Source organism: Macrotis lagotis, chromosome X (assembly GCF_037893015.1).
Source record: "Macrotis lagotis isolate mMagLag1 chromosome X, bilby.v1.9.chrom.fasta, whole genome shotgun sequence".
NCBI classification, from domain to species: Eukaryota; Metazoa; Chordata; class Mammalia; order Peramelemorphia; family Peramelidae; genus Macrotis; species Macrotis lagotis.
This window is the reverse complement of record NC_133666.1, coordinates 630,813,870-630,834,103: the sequence shown is the minus strand read 5'-3', so window position 1 is coordinate 630,834,103 and position 20,234 is coordinate 630,813,870. Positions and strand designations below refer to the sequence as shown.

General features: G+C 41.2%; 1 protein-coding gene across 6 annotated transcripts in view; it reads left to right on the top strand.

Annotated features, from left to right (window-relative positions):
* LOC141500545 (long-chain-fatty-acid--CoA ligase ACSBG2-like) overlaps positions 1-20,234 on the top strand; it is a 60,814-nt gene that overhangs the window by 29,497 nt on the left and 11,083 nt on the right. For all 6 annotated transcript variants that reach the window (XM_074203769.1, XM_074203770.1, XM_074203771.1 and 3 more), the window contains 7 exons: positions 214-314; positions 1,404-1,657; positions 4,992-5,080; positions 7,306-7,426; positions 13,571-13,651; positions 14,425-14,574; positions 15,802-15,978. In XM_074203769.1, coding sequence (XP_074059870.1) covers positions 214-314; positions 1,404-1,657; positions 4,992-5,080; positions 7,306-7,426; positions 13,571-13,651; positions 14,425-14,574; positions 15,802-15,978 — 973 coding nt within the window. The remainder of the gene's footprint in view (positions 1-213; positions 315-1,403; positions 1,658-4,991; positions 5,081-7,305; positions 7,427-13,570; positions 13,652-14,424; positions 14,575-15,801; positions 15,979-20,234) is intronic.

Genomic DNA, 20,234 nt, shown 5'->3' with positions numbered 1-20,234 from the left:
TTGTAGAAGGGTTAGCCTTGCCAAGCAGAAGGAAATCATGGAGAGTGGGGAAAGGCTTATGAGATGAGAAGGGAGAAGAGGAAACTCTCTTTGCTGAGGTCTTCATCTTGGTTCCTTAGCTCAGAGGGTCTGTGGAAGGTTTGGGGGAAGGAACAAAGGTTTGGAATAGCTGCTGTGAGTCTCTTATCTTCATTTTCAATCTTTGCCTTTCAGGCCCGTGAAGAACGGTATCCATGTTCCAGAAAAGGATAAAACTGAGACTACTCAAGAAAAAGAATCACAGGCAGAAACCCATCAACCAAAAATGGAGGAAAGTAAGGAGAGTGGGCAGGGCAGTGGTAGAACAAGGAGGGAGGACACTTGAGGCTCCAGAATTGTTGATTTGATATACCCAGGAATTGAGAAAGATCCCCATGGACCTACTTACATTTGAGATACTCGAGCACCTATCATTTTTAATCCTGTGTAGGGTTTAATGGAAGGAGCCCTAGATTTTTAGGCTTCTGAGTTCAAATCTAGACTCAACACTTAATAGTTATTTGGTCCTGGACAAGGTAATTAACCCTGCTTGCCCCAGTTTCCTCATTTCCTTTTCCATCTCATCTTGAGCTAGAGGAGGAAATACCAAACCATTCTTAATATCTTTGCTAAGAACACCCTAAAGGGGGTCCATGGAGAGTATGGTCGTGACTGATTAGCAACCTAGATAGGGCCTGACTAGATCAGAAACAGTGGGACTACCTTTATCAAATGATTCAAAAGAAATGTGAAATGCACAAATTTAGAGAATCTACCCCAAATGTTCACTTGGCCTATTTGTGCCCAACCTGTGGTAGAGCATTGGTCTGATCAGACACAGTTGGACACACTGTGACTTCACTCTAACATAGGGACATCATTTTGGTCCTCTTTGAGAAGGAAGGATAACAGCCAACTAACCAGCCTTTCAACTTTGTCATTATCATTCTGAATATTTCACCTTTGTTTTGGTCAGCCATAGAACATTTATTAAATATCCACTATATTATAGGCACTCAGGTAACTGTTGAAGATACAAAGAAAAACAAATGGCATGATTTCTGCCCTCAGAGAGCTTGCATTTTGAGAGGGGGGAGGGGGAATCAAAATCTACATGCAATGGCATACGGAGCAGAAAAAAGGTCTATAACTTCCTTATTCTCATCTGCTCATTCTGGAACTTGGTTCTCTTGTCACCATTATCCCAGGACCTCATCCTTATTTTGATCCTGTCCTACATGGTCTTGCCTACCTCCTGCCTATCTTTAGAAAACCCGAATTGGATGAGTTTGCTGTGCAGCTGCCCAGGGTTTCTTTAGGCTGTTGGTTCACACAATTTCCCTGTCGTCCCTTCCCATTGGATGACCCTTTGATTCCATTGGCAGTGGCTCATGGTGGATCCCCAAAAAAGGGTAATCCTCTCTGGACCGTTCAGCGGAATGGAGAAGTCCAACTAAGGATGGAGAAGTTTGGCCCTGGGAGTGAGCTGCCAATGACCGTTCATCAGTTTGTGAGGGAATCTGTCCAAAAATATGGAGAGTACATGGCCCTTGGATCAAAAATTGGAGATGATTGGCACATGCTATCTTACAGACAGTATTACAGAGAGTGCTGGAAAGCTGCTAAGTCTTTTCTCAAGGTAAGTCAGTGTTTCTTCCTTTACATGTTGGCAAAAGTAAGTTAAGGACTGATCTCCGGGTGGGATGACTATTTGTTGGATGGGATGGTTGCTGAGATCCCTCCCAGCTTTGAAACCCTAAGCTGCTGTAACTCATAAGGTTACTTGCTTCATCTTTAAAAATAACCAGACTTCTTAACAATTTTTCCCCATCCCTGTATGGACCCAGTGATGAGTTGCATGTCTGCAACTAAAGAGTATCTCACTAGAATTCCTGGAGTTTCCCAACCATGTTAACTGTGGAGTAAGGATTTTATTTTATTTTATTATTTTGTTAAGGATTTTATTTATTTTATTAAGGATTTTATTTTAGCCACAGAAACTCTGGAAGACAGAAGTTGACAAAGATGCATGGGATAGAGCTTGCATTCACAGGAGTGTCTGCACTGTGAAGTTGTGAAATGGTAGTTTCACTAAAGAAAGCCAATAAAATAAGGATTAAAGCCCCAAGCCAAATCATGTCATCTGAAATGTTCCCCTGTGGGAGCTCTCTAATCTTCAAGGTACAAGTTCTAGTTCACAAAGTTGGACATGCCTTCTAGACCTGGGACATCAGGGATGGGCATCAGGCCAGAGAGATGTCAAGGGCAATTCACATTTTTATTGTACTTTGTTTTTAAAGCAATGACTCTCCAAGGAAAGAGAGGTAGGGCAAGTATGGTTCTTAGCTCCATTTTAGAGATAGAGAAATCGAGTTTCAGAGTAGTCAACTCACTTGAGAGTCACCTGACTCCCTCTGGAGGTCCTAGGGGATCTCCAAGGTCATCTGATAATCTTGTCTACCAGATGGAATGTAGGGGAGGCACTGTGCGCATCAGAATGTTCCCATTTTTACAAATAAGGTGAGCCAAGTTGGGCAGAGGCTCAGTAAGTAGTTTTCTTGTCTAGGGATACATGGATACCTGGTTAGTAATCAATCACCAGAGCCAGCATCCAGCTCAGCTCTCTCTCGAATCCCAAGTTCTGCTCTCTCTAGCCTCCCAAGTCTAGTCTCCTGATGTTACAAATCAGGAAATGGAGATGAAAACAATTAAGATCCTAACAGCTAGTGTTCAGAGAGAGCTTTTCAAGCCTGCGCTTTTCTGGGTGATTGCAAGAATACCTCATAACCATCTTGTTATTTGTAACACAGGTGTGGTTCTCCTTTTATAGCCCAGGAAAGCTCAGGTATTGTGAGACACAGAGCTCATATCAACTTCAAACCCAAGTATTCTTCATTGTTCTCAGGAAGTTGGTGATCTTAAGCCTTCTGGGCAGACCAGATGAACATTTTTCCATTACAGTTTTCAGGCCTCAGGATCTGCCAAGGATGCCTTTGTTGAATGCCTGTTTACCTTGGCTTCCCTGTTCCCGTGATTGGGATCACCCAGGTTTCCAAAACAAATGAAACACAAAGCAGGGTTTCCCTTTGAGCAAAGAATGATAATCCAGGACCCCATGTTAGTACTTTGGTCATTGTTCCATGAGCCCTGAGAAAGAGGTGCTCCTCAGTTTGGTTAACCCCATGTGTATTTTGAGCTTATAGGAAGTGTCTGGGCACCTGAAGCTAAGCTGTCAGGGCAGCTCTGACCCCTGCCCATATGGCAGATGGTCTCTTCTCCCCTGCATCATAGCTGCTTGGAGCCAGACTAGCCCCTGGCAGCCTCCTCTTTTTACAGTTGGAGAGTTGAGGTCCACAGAGGAGAGGCAGCAGGTCCAGACCAAGAATCGAGTATGATTTCTTCTCCCTCCTTTTCCTCTCAAAGTTGGATCTGCCTAGAGATGTGTGGAGATGAGGCAGCCACATCTACTGGGAAAGTGCCCTGAGTGGGTGTTGGGAGACTTGAATCTAAGTTCTGATTCTGCCGTGAACTCCCAGGGTCACTTTTTCTAAGTGGCTGCTTCTCCCTAGGCCTTAGCTGTCTCAGCTGTTAGATGAGGGGTCAGACTTCTTGTAGTCCTTCTGTTCCTAAAGACTTGAGTCTGGTGTCAGGGCTACAATTTTGGAAGGGACATTTCTAAATCCTCCTACCTGGGAGGACCTAAGAAGAGTGGTGAACACCCTCTGCTGGGAAAGTGGGGATTTGGATGAGAAGCCCTCTAAGGGTCATTTTTTAAACCTCTAATCCAGAAGTCTGGGGTCCTGGACAAGGATGGATTTGGAGGAAGGGGGAAGTGAATTGAAAAATGAGAGAGAGTCTAGGTGGTCGTCAACTAGTCAGGGAGGAAAAGGGGAAGAGAGAATTGGCAGGAAGATTGTGGGCAGAGAGGAAGAGGTGCCTGTGATTTCCCAGGCTCTTAATAGCCCTGTAATCTTTTCAGGAGGCAGTCACTTGCACTATATTTCCTCATTCATAAAAAGAGGATGATCATTGTTGACAGGCAGCTAGAATGACAGACCTGAGTTCAAATCCAGCCTCAGACTCTCACTTGCTGGGGTGATACTAACACTTAACCATCCTCTTCTTCCTCGTCTGTAAAATGAGGATAATAATACTCTCTGCCTCTCAGGGTTATTGTGAGGATCAAATATTTATAAAATACTTTCATATAAAAAATATAAAATACTTTTATATAAAAATAATATAACAATATTTAAATGCTATATAATGCCAACTATTATTATTATTATTACTTAATAGAATTATTACTTAACCTTTATGGAGGCAGCTAGGTGGTACAGTGGATGGAGCATTGGGTCTGGACAGGAAGACCTGAGTTCAAATCCAGCTTGGACACTGGGCCAGTTTTAACCCTTTTTGCCTCAGTTTCCTCATCTGTCAGATGAGCTGGAGAAGGAAGTAGCAACCTCTCCAGTATTATTTGCCAAGAAAACCTCAAATGGTATCACAAAGTGATAGCCGTGATGAAATGACTGAACAACAACAAAAACTATAGGGAATGGGAAGAAAGTAGTTTATAAACTTTAAAACTCCACAGAAATGCTACTTGGAATTTCCTTACTATCATAATTAAAAAGCAGTCAGAGAACTTTGATCTGAAGATAGTAAAGGGAAAGGAGTGGCCCCCAGGGGTGCTAGAAACTTAAGATCATTGACCAAATTCTAGACCTTGTATCCATCTCCCCTTGCAGAGAGCCCATGCTTTGCTTTCTGTAGGTGCTTAATAATTAGGTGAGTGACTTGGTGATTTGATGGGACCAGACGCTTGGATGGAGCAGGTGCAATCAGGTTCCATGTTATCAGCATGTGGATAGGGGTAGATATGTTGTTTTGTGTGATGTCTGAGAAGAAAGATTTCCCTCCTTTGTGGTCTGTGGGCCGCATCTAAGATCCCTCTGTCTGTGTTTCTCCAGCTTGGCCTTGAGCGCTTCCACGGTGTGGGGATCCTGGGATTTAATTCTGCAGAATGGCTCATCGCTGACATTGGCGCCATTTTCGCTGGGTAAGGGTGTCCATGAGACTGGAGTATCTCCTGGTCAAGCCCTGGTACTTGGTGTTCAAAGACATCTCTTAACAATGGCAAGCCAACTTCCAAGTATGAGGCCCCTCTAATTATTGCCCTTCAGTCTCTGATTGAAAAAGGCAGAATTTTGAGATTATTTGGCAGTCTGCTTCATGCCCATGGGCCTTCACTCTGCTTCCTGAACTCCCTGAAAACCCCCTTTAAAAGATGTCTTAGTCCTCAGCCTTTTGAGAAGGAAGCTGCTCACCTACCCTAAGGATTAGTCCTGTTTAAGTAAGAGACCTTTCAGAATATCCTAGCTGATGGGGCCCCAAGTTTCTTCAACCAACACCCCATTTCCTTTCATTCCCTTGACCCATAAAAAGGTCAGTGGTCACTGTTTTGAGTCTAGGCATCCTGCTGTAGCCTGGTCTAAAGGTGATTTTTAATCAGTTTGCTCCCTTTTAAAAAGTGATTAATTTCAGTGCTTGGTGATGATTTATATTTAAATTAATTTCAGCATACAAAAGTTTGTGGCATTTTAGTCACTCTTAAGTCTATCAGAATTTTTTCCCTCTCAGTCTTCTCTGTCTCTCATGTGGTCATAAGTAATGTGGACTTCATTCTTCTGACTGCTTTTTTTCCACTCTGAATTATTTCATAAAGACCTTTCCATGCATCTTTATATTGTATTTTTTTTATTTCACCATTACTCTGTTGTCACAAATAATATGACTAATAAAAATCTTTGAACAGATAACTCTTTTGGAAGGAGGAGAAGGGAGGTCTGATAATTAAACTTTAAGGTTCTCTTCCTAGCAATTAAATTAATGACTCCACAAAGCATGTGTTCTATCAGAATGATTTCTGATCAGATTCTATAAGTATCTAACTTATTCATCCAACACCTCCCCAATCATTTTACACACGCACACACACACACACACACACACACACGCAGAGAACTTCATTTTTTGCTATTATATATAAAATTGCTATGAATAATTTTGTAGATAGTAATGCAAAAATTTTTATTAAAACATTTTATTATGACACATTTATAAAACTGGACAAAGTCAAAGTTCCCGAGAACTGTTTAGCAAAACAATCTAAAGAGTAATCATGCAGACCTTACAATAAGGTAGTTTACTGTTTGTTTAAACAAAGTTGTACACTTTTATTTTAATTATTGTTCATACTATTTTTAAAATCTGTTTTGTTCCTGTTCTTTGATATAAATTTTCTATAATTGGCACTATGTATGTAGGGTTTTTTTTTTTTACAATTCTTTGATGTAAGTCTTCCCACTTTTAAAATTTTTTTTACATTTGTTCCTTATGGTAGAGTAGCAGTCCCTTACATTCACACACCTTGTTTTTTGTTCACTCATACTCTAACCTTTGAGTACAAGGTAGTGTTAATTTGACTGTACCAAGAGGGGTTTTTTCCTTGTCAGTAACCTCCATGAAATTCCTTAATAGTGGGACCATTGGGTCAAAGATAGGAACAATGTTTTTCATCTAGAATTTCACATTGTTTTCCAGAACAGTTGGAACAATGTACAGCTCCACTAGCTGTGAATAACCATTCCTATTTTCCCACAGCCCAATCAACACTGAATCTTTCCATCTTGGTCATTTTTATGGGTGGGTTGGGATGATATCTCAAACTGAATTAACTTTGATTCTCTGTTAGCAAATTTGAGCATTTTTTAAGTTATAATTTCATAGGTTCATAGATATAGAGCCAGAAGACCATTTAGTTCACTTTACAGATGGAGAAACAGAGACTGAGAGAAAATGAATAAGTTGCCCAGGTTCACATAAGTAGTGAGAGGCAGAATTGGAATCCAGGTAGTTATTGGGTGTGTGTGTGTGTGTGTGTGTGTGTGTGTGTGTGTATTTATATATTTATATATGCATATATATATATATATATGCATGTGTGTTTGTGGGGGGGGGGCTTAATGGTTTGTTTCTGTCTTTTGTCTACTTTGATAAGAATTCCTCTCCCCTTCCCCCTTTTTAGTTGGACAAGTTTTAATATAATTGCTGTCACACAGTACAACTATAATCACACAAATAGAATTTCCTCCTTTGGGGGTAAAGTAACTCAACTTCAAGATGGTATAATTTCAAGATAAATACTCTCCTCAGGGTTCAAGAGAAGAGTGGGCAAGTACTGACTTTACCCATTCTAAGGACCTTTTTGTGTTTTCCTCACAGGGGATTGGCTGTTGGCATTTATACCACCAATTCTCCTGAGGCTTGTGAGTACGTCATTAACCACTCAAAGATAAATATCTTGGTGGTGGAAAACAATATGCAGTTACAGAAGATTCTCCAGGTAACCAGAAACCAACCTTGCTTCTGACACTATCGACTTTGCTCAGTGACTTTTGAGTCCCCTCAGAGATTCTGACCTCTCCCAAACGGGAACTGAGTGTCAGTGGGCTATAGGGACAAGAACTCTGGATTGGAGTTCAGGAGACCCATAAACTCTTGAGTTGGAGTGCTTTCAGGAGACTCAAAAGCACATCCCTGGTTCAGCTGGTTGCTCGGTTTCACCTAAAGTAAATTCCTATTAGTAGGAGTCTTTGGTTCCTCTAACAACACCATCCCATATTTTTCTAACTCCTTACAACTAAATACTCTCCTGTTATAGCATTCTCAAAGGGAAGGTAGTGTTTGCTTGACTATCCCCAAGATGGGAAGGCTTATGATTAATACAGACCAGAACTAATAAACAGTAAAGCATCATCCAATGTCTATGCTACTGCTTCACATAAGATCCTAGAACAACTTGCCCCAACCAGGATCAGAATGAAAATCTTCTCAACAACATCAATTATTCAATAATTGTGCAATGCATTTATTAAGCATCTGCTAGATGCTAGTCCCTGAGGACAGACAAAAATCAAGCAGTCCCTCCTCCCATGGACCTTAACATTATATCAGAGAAACAACACAGACCCATATATGTACAAAATATGCAAAGTGAATATGAGACAGTTTTTTTTTCCCCTTTCGATGGGAGGCAGTACTAGTGGCTGGGATGGAGGTGGCAGAAGTTAGGAAAGGCCTTAGGAGCTAGGAAGGTAGGACTCGCTTGACCTTGGAAGGAAGCCAGGGAAACTAAGAGATGTAAGATGGGAGCAGGGAGAGCTATACCAAATAGAGGAGTTGGTATTCCATTCCAGACTGCAAAACCACCTAGTGGCCCCCCAACCATACTTGAACAAGATTCTCCTCTACAACATTAATTACCAATGGCCCAACCACCTTTTTCTTGAAACTACCTCCTAAAACAACCCAGGCCGTTTTTTGGAATCTGGCTTATTTATTAGACCTTCCATCAGGCCTACAGCTTTCCACCCACAGCAATTAGGTTCTGTCCTCTAGGGTCAAACAGAATGAGTTTTACACCTCTTCCTCACAACAGCCCTTCAGATAATTTGAAGACAGGGGCAACTGGGTGGTGCAATGGCCCTGGAATCAGAAGGACCTGAGTTCAAATGTGACCTCACACTTAATAGTTACTTAGCTGTGTGACCTTGGGCAAATGACTTGATCCCATTGCTTTAAAAAAATCAACCAACAAACAGATAATTGAAGACAGCCATCATATACCCCTTTTCACTTTTCCAGGCCAGATATCAATTCCACCAACCCAGTCTTCCTTGTAGCCTATTCTCTGGGCTTTTTTACTATTTTAATTTCCCTCCTCTTACATGTATTCCAGATTATCTCTCTTTCCTAAAATATGGGACTTAGACCTGAATACATAACTTCAGGTGTGATCTAGTCAAGGCAGAGAATGGGCTGGGTGATTGTTGAGGTTAGTGAGGTGCTGGATTACCATTTTCTTCATTCTGGATATTGTACATCTCAGGACCACCTAAAGTCACATTAGTGTTTTGTTTTTTTGGTACTCACATCTCACTCCTGAGTCATTTTGAGTCTATTGTCACCACATCTAGATCCTTCTTCCAGTGGCCTCTTGTTGGCCCCACCTCCTCCTTCTCTGAAGCCGAATTAGACTCCCTTTTAATCTCAGAATTTATTAGATTTGTCCCATTGTATCCAACCTTTCTCATTTTGGATTTTGTCCTGTCACCCAACAAGTTTGCAACCTCTCCTGGCTTCTTGTTATGCATAGATTTTGAGAGAGAGAGAGAATGTAAATAAACTACGGGTACATGGGAGATACAGACAAGCAATCAGCCTGGTTGGGTTGGAGTACCTGGCATGCAAAGGGCCAAATTATAGAGACACAAGGATACACAAGGAAACAAAAATTTTTTCTCAAATGCTTCACTGAAATCCAGGTCTACTCTTCTCTGACCATAGCTTTTTTTTTTTTCCCTAATCTTAGTGAGTCCTTTTAGTCATATCTGACTCTTCATGACCCCATTTGGCAAATATGATGATTTGTCATTTCCTTCTCTGGTTCATTTTATAGTTGAGGAAGCTGAGGCAAACAGGGTTAAGAAACTTACCCAGGATCACACAGTTAATAAATGTTATTTGATCTACCAGTCTGGTAATCCTGTTGAAAAGTGAAATGAGGTTTGTCTGGTATGTTTTTTTTTTCTGAATGTAGCCATGTTGGTGCTAATTAATTGCCAGAGAGAGGGAAGTCTGGTATAATGGCTAGAGTATTGGATTTGGAAGAACTGAGTTTAAATTCCACCTCCTAAAGATTCTAGCTCTGTTGTTATAGACAACTCATTAAGCACTCAAATCTTTAGTTTTTTCATATAAAAATGAGACTAATATTTACACTACCTTAAGTCTCAAGGGGGTTGTTGTAAGGATGGTATTTTGCAGCCACTAAAATGCTATAGAAACATGAGCTACTCTTTCTCACTAAACATTCTTTAGTATTACATTCTAGGATTTTGCTACCAACTGGAGTTCTTAGTTTGAAGATTCTGATCTCTTAGGAAAAGGAACAGTTTTGTGTCTGTTGACTCTGAGCCACTTTTTTCTGTTTTAAGATATTTTTTTTAGAGCTTAGCACTGACATGTCAGTCCTCCCAATATTCTGAGATGTGAGGTTCACCAGATTCATCAAGGGTTTCTTTCTTCTTACTGATCTTCTATTTCAACTATTTGTTAACCTTTTCTTTCTGTCCTTCCCAGACCTGGGATCATTCTTTCTCTGAAAAGCAAACTGAAGGGGTGGCTAGGTGGTGCAATGGATAAAGCACGGGCCCTGGAGTCAGGAGTACCTGGGTTCAAATCCGGTCTCAGACACTTAATAATTACCTAGCTGTGTGGCCTTGGGCAAGCCACTTAACCCCATTTGCCCTGCAAAAAAAACCAACAACAACAACAAAAAAACCTAAGGAAAAAAAAGAAAAGCAAACTGAAGCAAATTAGGGATAAGTAGTTTTGCTTTCTTCCTACTGTCTGATATGATTATTTTATCTTCCTTGAAAAGCAAGTGATCCTATTCTTACTTTGATCATGCTTTAGCCCATTTTCTATCTCATTTCTTAACTAGCCTTAATCACTCAGTGGTTGTTGCCTCAAGCAAACTGAGACCTGTTAAAGATCTTAGCTTAGAAAGGGTGAGGTCTCCTTCTGCATCCAGGGCCACCTCTAGTTGTCCTGATCCATATCTGCCCCTAGACCCAGATTGCTCTAGAGGAGAGAGGCTGGTGACTTTGAACAGCTCTCTTTCACTTAAATCTAGTTCACTTTTATGTCTTGGCATCACCTCCCAGATAACTTGGCCTTCTAGAACAAGGTCAAACAAGAACAGCAACATCAACTTAAAATCCCTTCCTCTCCCAGGGCCTTAGATGATCTCTAAAGTTTTTTTTCAACTCTAGAGCCATAATTCTGTGATTACAGTTCCCTCCTAACCCTGATCTTCCCAGTACTGATGTCATCCTTTCCATCTCTGCCTGTTTGTGTTCTAGTTCTGACATCAGCAGGAAGCATGGCTTCCTGGCTATGTGACCCTGGGCAAGTCACTTTTCCCCTCTTTACCTCAGTTTCCTCATCTGTTCAATGAGTTGGAGGAGGAAATGGCAAATGATTCCGGTAACCTTGCTAGGAAAACTCCAAGTGGGATCACAGAGTTGGATACTATTGAAATGAATGAACAACAAGAGATCCCTTCTAACTCTGTGCTTGGAAGATTTTCAGTGAAAATACATAAATTCAGAAACAATTCACCAGGGGAATATATGTGCAAAAGAAAGCTGCCTACTTTCAAACTGAGTAATCTGTAATGAGGCAGCAAGGCCCAGAAGATAGAGGGTAGAACCGGGGGTCTGGAATCAGTCTTGGATTTCAGTTTCAACTCACATTTAACTAGCTTTTTGGCCATGGACCAGTCATAATCTTCCTACTCAAAAACTCCTGTGGCCAACTCTTTCATCATACATCATATATAAAATACTCTTTAAAGTTTGTTATAACCTGGCATCTTCCTACCTTCCTAGACTTTTTTGTTTTTAGGTTTTTGCAAGGCAATGGGGTTAGGTGGCTTGCCCAAGGCCACACAGCTAGGTAATTATTAAGTGTCTGATGCCAGATTTGAACTCAGGTACTACTGACTCCAGGGCTGGTGCTCTATCCACTACACCACCTAGTGGCCCCTTCCTAGACTTTTTAACTCCACATTCCCTATCCTGTACTTTACAATGCAGTGACCCCGGCCTCCATGGTTTCTTTGAACCTCTGTTTCCAACTTGGTGGCTATCCTCCCCACACCTTGAATACTCTTGCCTCATCACCTATACCTCTGGACTTCCTTCCAGACTCAACTCCACCTTCTGGAAGAGGTCTTTCCTTCAACCTCTTCTTCCCCATCTTCCTAGACACTTCTATTACCTCCTCTTTGAGATTATGTACATATTTCATATACCTATATGTCTTTTTTGCTTATAGCTGTTGGTATGTCATCTCTCCCATTAGATTGGAAGCTCCTTGAGGGCAGAGACTTTATTTTTGTCTTTCTTTGTATCCCCCAGAAATTAGCACAGTTTCTGATTCATAGTAAGCACTTCTTGACGGGTCAACCTTGGCACAGCTGTGAAATGGGAATGATCATAGAGGTTGATAACCACCAAATAGTGTCATCATGAGGTTCAGCTGTGGTCCTTGGAGAATTTTAATATCGTGTATCTTTTTTCCTCACCTTGGGCATAACTTAGTCATTTCCAGGTAGGTAACTAGTCCTTCCTGTCTGACGTTCTCCTGGCCCCCTAGGAAGCTGGCATCTTTTATACCAGAGGACTGTTGCCTTGACCTGGAATTGCTTGTTCTGTCCAGTGCCCTCTGGGCCATGATCATTCGTCCAGATGTACTGAGCCATTCATTGATTTTTGGACAGTTTCGAATGCTCTGCTCCCAATCTTGTGAACCCACAGGGTTGCAGAAACCCCTGAAGAGTCCTTTAGGCCATCTGGTCTGTGGATGAGGAAACAGAGGCCTGTCCACTGGCACCAGTCACAGAGCTAGTTGGCTGCAGAAACAATTCAAACCTAGGTCTTCTGATCCTAAGCCCAGAATTCTTCATTCCACTTAGCTACTAGACTGGAGAGAACTTGAGTTCTCCCTGCTCTCTCTCTGGAGGGTGAGGAGATAAAGAAAACAACTATAAATGCTTAAGGGTCCCCCTCCCCCAGAAACCAGTACAACAAATATGGCTTAAGGATTTGTCCTGTGAATGCCAGGGTTATTTCCCCTATCACCCCAGAATTCACTATCCTTGAAGATGTTGCTGTCAATGAAATATTTAACCTGTAGCAGAGTCTATGTATGAGCTGCTTGAAGGTAGGGATTTTTTATTGTTGACTTTGGGGCCCCAGCACCCAGTGTGCTAGCATATAGTAGGACACTTAATAAATACTCATGGAAGGATTGATTGTTATTTAGAGGAGGAAAAGAGGGAGGAAGTGACTCATCACTTGAAATGGAGAGAAATCTTACTGGGTCAGGCTTGTAGGCAGCAGCAGCAGCAGCAGGAGCAGCAGCAGCAGCATTTCTATAAGTGTTTTATTTAGCCCTGGATTCTGTGCTTGCCAGAGCCTCCTAGTAGGGGATATCTGAGGGCCAGCTAGGGCCTTGGCATCATGAATATGGGACAGATCAGAGTCAACAAAGATGGTTGTACTTGGAAAAGTGAGAAGTTGGGAGTGGCAATAGGGTAGAATGTGTCTTCAGTTACATGAAGGAGTGATGGGGGTAAAGGGAAAGTGTCCTGAGATAGGAAGTCTGGACCAATGAAATTGGGGCTAGGAGGGAGAGGTAGCACAATTCTGTCTCAGTATAAGGGAGCACTTACTAGAAAGGGGAGGTAATGAGTTCCTTGTCTAGAAGAGACCATTGAGAGATTATAGGATCCTCTTTCAGGGTTATAAGCTCTACTTTTTATCACCAGCATCATCACATTTCTTGGCCTCAATCTCTTGGCTTTAGATCCTGTGACCCTCTGACTTTGATATTGAGAACCTGTCAAATTCCTTTTCAGGTTAAGGAGAAATTAAGTTACCTGAAAGCAATTATCCAGTACAGAGGAGTAATCAAAGAGAACATGCCAGACATTTATTCCGTAAGTGTGAGCTTCATGGGGTGGTTGTTGGGAATGGGGGTGGGGTGAGCAGGACCCCTATGGACAACAGATGAGTGGCATCAAAGATCTTTGAACTTGACTGGAATGTAGTACTGGACTTTGAAGATGGCTAGAGATGGCTCTGGGGCTTGGGGAAAGGTTTGGAACACACTGAGAGGCCCTTCAGGGACTCACTCACTTAGAATCCTGGTGAAGAAGGGCTCCTTATGCCATCCACATCTAGAGAAAACTTTTGGAGTCTGAATGCAAACCAAAGCATACTATTTTCACTTTTTAAAACCTGTTTTGTTTGTTTTTTCTTTTTCTCATTTTTCCCCTTTAGTTCTGATTCTTTTTTTTCACAACATGACTAATATAGAAATATATTAAACATGATTGTAACCTATATCAGACTACTCACCATCATGGGGTGGGGAGAGGGAAGGGAAGGGAGGGAAGGAGAAAAATGTGAAACCCAAAAGCTTACAAAAATTGAATGTTGAAAGCTCTTTTGCATGTAATAGGGAAAAAATAACATTCCCCCTCCCCCAAAAAAGAAAGGTTCCTGGACTTTGTGAGCTGTAGGGAATTTGTCTGAGTCTGGAAGGTGGTGCTCTGCGCTGGAGGGTCAGAAGTGACTTTCAGGAAGCCCAGGAACCAAGTGCCTCAGTTTCCCTGGAGAATCCAATTAATCTACCTTTTTTGAGTCTTTTAGAGCCATGATAATATTGAGTCTCTCACCTCTCTGTTTGCCCTCCCCTCTCCTGGTACAGTGGAAGGAATTCATTACCTTGGGGGAGAGTGTGCCTGATAGCATGCTGGAAGAAATCATTGATTCCCAGAAGCCCAACCAGTGCTGCACATTGATCTATACCTCGGGGACCACCGGACAGCCTAAGGGGGTGATGCTCAGTCATGATAATGTGAGTGTCTTTCTCTTCCCTATCTCAGCTCTGTAGAAGGTGATGTCAGGGCATGCCAGCTCTCCCAGTGCCTATTGAGAATCTGTGGAACCGTTTGCCTCAGAGGCTAGGGAGCCCCTGTCTTTTGAGGGTGCCTGCAGAGACCCCTTATCAAGTATATTGCAGAGGGCATCCCTTCCAGTTCTCAGATTCTTTTATTACTCATGTTAACATGGAAACTCAGCTTGGCAGCCCTGAAAGTCACTCTTGGATGGTGGAGAACCATAGTTAATCTCTGGGGAACTGAGTCCAATTTGTTATTTTTGCAACCATTGTCTCCTATTATTCTCAGATTCTGAAGATCTTTGGGTGATGGGGGGGCATGTTTTTAACACTGCTGATTGAAGGCAAGGGTTTGCTTACTTTATGGGTCAGGGATTTGCCATTAATTCCTAGGACAATACAATGCACTTGATATTTTCTATTTAATTCAGTTTAATTGTGGCCCAGACTTTCTCCACAGAGAATGGCCTTTCTCTGGTCCCAGTGCCACTGGACTGGTACTGTCATATTTATAGTCCTTAGGATCATACATATTTGAATGTTGGCCCTATACTCTATGAGCCAAACAGAATTGTTGCAGCTCAAAGGAAACACAAGAGGTGCAGATTTAATCATCTCCTTTCCAAATGTTCACATGGCCTGTTGGTGCCCGACCTGTGCTAGAGTCTTCCCAGCTCCTATTGGTCTGACCAGCCACGGGCAGATTCCCTGAACCTTGCCCCCGAAGATTGATGTTATTTTGTTCCTCATTGAAAACTGAGAATAGCAACCAATCATTTGGCAGCCCTTAGTGGCCCTGAGCCTCAGTGTACTCCTTTGTTAAATGGGGTTAATACTCCTTGTACTCCTATCTTGGGTAATTGCTATGGTTGAGGCTTTATGACTTTGAAATATACTCCAATTTCTACTCCAACCTAGAAGCTGATGATTGATTTAGTAAATATTGGTTGAAACCTGGGATGTTTTGGTTCTTTAGACATTTATCAAGCTGCTTGTCTTGTGATGGGCATAGTAGGGGAGGTAGAAACGAAGTAGCTAATCCCTGCCTTCAAGGAGCCTATGGTCTATAAGCCAGGGAAACAATAGTGATGCTAGTCAGGGGGAAGTCAGGGGGAAGGTGCGGGAGCTTCTGCTTGGGTTACTGACCTGCCTGCCTCTTGTCTACAAGAAGTGACTGTCTTTCAGATCACATGGACATCAGGAATGGCAACAAGTAGTCTCACGTTGAATTCACCCCCATCCCAGCAGGAGATTGTGGTGAGCTACCTCCCCCTCAGTCACATTGCTGCCCAGATGATGGACATCTGGTTACCCATGAAGATTGGGGGGACCACATACTTTGCTCAGCCTGATGCGCTCAAGGTAGGAAAGTCCAGAGTGCCATCTGGGTCACTGTCACCCCATTGTTTGATTGTGGGCTCAAGAGAAAATGCCTGGCTTTGTAACTGACAGGGTGGGTGCCTGATGCCATCCTGTTGATGGTAGCTCTTCTTGCCCCTTGCCATGGCTGTTCTCTTAATAGCGGCTCTCATTTCTATGATCTCTGAAGCTTTAGAAACTCCTTGTCTGTGACACTCTGTGAGGTAAGAGGGATTATCTTCATTTTACATACGAGGAAACTGAGACTTGGAGATTAAGTGTCTTGCCAGGGTCACATGGCTACTGAGAATCAGGTGGCTTCAACAGTTTCTGATTCTGGAAGTCTGTTCTTCCCTCTCCACCTTATTTTTGTCTGACTTTGATGTTTGTGGTTAAGTAGTATGGAAAAATGGAAATATCAAATATAAGCTCCAAGAAGGCAAGAGCTGATTGGTTTTGTCCTTGAATCCCAGCTCCTGGAGTATGGTGGGCAGCAGCAGTGAGAACAGTAATAGAATCTATAAAGTGCTACAAGTGCCAAAAATTTCCCATAAACTATCCTATTTGAGCCTCACAACTATCTGTGGGAGGGAGATTTTCTTATTCCCGTTTTATAGATATATAAACTGAGGCTGAGAGGGATGAAATGACTTGATCAGAGTCAAATAACTTTTCCATGTCTGTTTAGGATTTGAACTGTGGTCTTACTGATTCAAGTTAAGCACTCTCTTCATTATTCCAAGTGCTAGACTTGAAATCAGGAATGATCAGTTTTCTCAGCTGTAATATGAGGATGATAATAAAAGTCCTTACCTGATAAGCTTGTTGTCAGGTTCAGATGCCAGTCATGAATGAACAAGAAGGTCAACCAAAGCTAACTTGATTGTCACCCCTTATTCTAACACTTTATTTTTTAAAACTTGTTTATTAAAATTTATTTTGGTATTTTCTTTTTCACTGATAAAATTGTAATTTTTCATTAATTAGTTTGAGCCCCTATCCCAGTTCACTAAATATTAATTTTTAATGAACTGGAGAAAACCTATTTTTCCCAATGGTGATTTTTTTTCCCTTTATAGAGTGAATGATTTAATTTCTTATGTTTCAATACATATTAAAATCACTGACTTCCATACCTTTTATTAATAAATTTTATAAACTCCCTATTAACACTATTTTATTTCTCTTCCCTTGTAAAAACTCAGTCCTCATTAGGTTTTCTTTTTTTTGTGGATTTTTAAAAAATTTTCTTTTTTGCAAGGCAAATGGTTTTAAGTAGCTTGCCTAAGGCCAAACAGCTAGGTAATTATTAAGTGTCTGAGGCTGGATTTGAACTCAGGTACTCCTGACTCCAGAGATGGTTCTCTATCCATTGTGCCACCTCACTGCCCCACCCCCACATTACATTTTCTCAATATATACCAAGTAAAATCTGTTTTAAGAAGTTCTCATTAAACGATAAAGGCGAAAACAACTTCATTGGGAAAAAAAAATCTTCTTATTTTTCCTTTCTGTCTTCTTTAGCCTCTTATCAGCCATGACAGGAATAATATCTTGAGCTTCTCTTAAGCTATCATCCCTATTTTTTGCATTTATATGTTTTTTTTAAATAGTTTATTTTTCCAATTGCAGGTAAAACATTTGTCAAAATTTGTCGTGTCTTTTTTTAAAAGATTAGTAGATCTTAACTGATATCTTTTGCTTTTGCATTGCCTGAATTTCTATGATAGACTTCTTTCTCATCTCTCCTTATTTTGCTCAGATCGCTTTCATCCTTTTTAAGAAAGAATTTTTTCTTTTAAAAGGAAGAAGAGGGGAGGCTAGGTGGCACAGTGGATAGGGCACCGACTTGGGCAAGTCACTTAACCCTATTGCCTTGCAAAAAAAAAACACCTAAAAAGGAAGAAGAGACAGTGTAAAGACTGACAAATTGCCTTCTGTGGTGGTAGCGGGAAGGGAAGCGAGATTAGGGGAAAATTGTAAAATTCAAAATAAATAAATTTTTAAAAAAAGGAAGAAGAGAAAAAATCAGGAAAATCAATACATTAAAAAAGTCAGTGTCTTATATGCACTTAGACATTTATCCTCCCCATCTCTGCAGTCACTTTTAATAGTCTCTCTCCATAACTTATATAGTGAATCGAAAGTTAAAAATATTTTCTCTCCATTATTCTATACAAAGAAGTATCTCATAGTAAGACATTTTTCAACTGCCAATTTACGTTGTGTTTACATTTCACTTGACTTTTAAAGACATAGTAATAGTGTCTATCAACTCTATGAGTCATTTATTTTATTATTTTTTATTAAAGATTTTATTTATTTTGAGTTTTACATTTTTCCCCTAATCTTACTTCCCTCCCCCCACACCCCACAGAAGGCAGTTTGTCAGTCATTATATTGTTTCCATGGCATATGTTGATCCAAATTGAATCTGATGAGAGAGACATCATATCCTTAAGGAAGAAACAAAGTATAAGAGATAGCAAGATCAGACAATAAAATATCAGGTTTTTTTCCCCCTAAATTTAAGGTAATAGACCTTGGTCTTTGTTCAAACTCCGAAGTTCTTTCTCTGGATACAGATGGTATTCTCCATCGCAGACAGCCCATAATTGTCCCTGATTGTTGCACTGATGGAATGAGCGAGTTCATCAAGGTTGATCATTGCCCCCATGTTGCTCCTAGGGTGTACAGTGTTTTGCTGGTTCTGCTCATCTCACTCAGCAATATGAGAGCAATTTAAAACAAGAATTACATATGTAAAATTGTATGTAAACTTTAAAGCATTTTATAAATGTGGTTCATTTTGAAGTTTTTTTTTTAATTTTGACCTTTGATCTATATAGGGAAATTTCAGTGAAGACACTCTTCAAAACCTACTCTGCAAATTAGTTGTCTGAAAGACACCAAAAGGTTAAGTTACTAGTATTTGTTAGATGAGATGAGATTAGAACCAAGAACTTCCTCACTCTTGAGACTGATTTTCTTTTTGTTACACCACATTACCTCTCCTGTTATTCTTCTTATTTTTTCTTCCATTTCAGTCACTTATGACTCTTTGTGACCCCATTTGGGGTTTTTTTGGCAAAGATACCAGAGTGGTTTGCCATTTTCTTCTCCAGTCCCTTTTACAGATGAGAAAACTGAGGCAAACAGGGTGAGGAGACTTGCCCAGGGTCACTCAGTGAGTAAGTGTCTGAAGCCAGATTTGAACTCAAGAAGAGGAATCTTCCTGACTCCAGGCCTGCGGTCACCCTGCCCCATAATTGTTAGCCAAATACATTCTTGTGGATTGAGCTGAATGCATGAGCACCAGATTTGAAGTCAATTGCCTGACCCTAATACTTAGATCTTGTGGGACTTTGGGCAAACCGTTTCAATTTTCTGGGCCTCAGTTTCCTTTTCTGTAAAATGAAGGAGTTAGACTTGATGATCTCTAATCTGGCTCTGTCTAGCTCTAACTGTCTGACTTCAAACCCAGCATCTTTCCTGCTGCTGTGTTTTTCTTCTTCCTCACTTGCCAACCCTAATTTGACTTTCGTACTTAGGAGGGATGTGGTGCCCACCTGGCCACTGACCGGTTGGTTCCTTGGCCGACTGGAACCTTCCATTCATCCAGCGGCCTTATGTTAAATCAGTAAGCATTTCTCTTAACTCTGCTTTGAGCTAAAGACTGGGGGAACGCTCAGACCTTGTTCCTTGGTTCTGACCTTCCACAGAGCTTCATACTGATAGGGGATCCAGGATGTGGCGGGGACCCAGAGTCCTTTTAACCAAAGTGCTGGGAGGGTAGGGAGGGAGTGAAAGGAGGATCCCTGGGGGGATGGTGATGTTTATGGGATCATTTGGAGGAGAATAGAATAGAGTTCAAATCTGGCCTCAATATACTTACCTAACTGGGTGTTCCTGGGCTAGTCTCTTAAGCCTATTTGCCTCAGTTCTTCATCTGTAAAATGATATGGAAATGGCAAACCACTCCAGTATCACTGTCAAGAAAACACCAAATGGGACTACAAAGAGTCAGGCACAGACATGTCTGAATAGTTAGAGCCCCAGACTTGGGTGCTGGTCCTTACTCTGCCCTTATTTAGCTGAGTGACCTTGGGAGAGTAGCTTAGTCACTGTATGTAGCCTCCTCACTGGTAGAATATAAACCCAGGGGTGGCTTACCAGTGCATATAAAAATCTGGAGATTGGGTCAAAGGGGGGAAGGATAGGGAGCAGATTTTATAAGAAAATAATGAAAATTGGAGCAT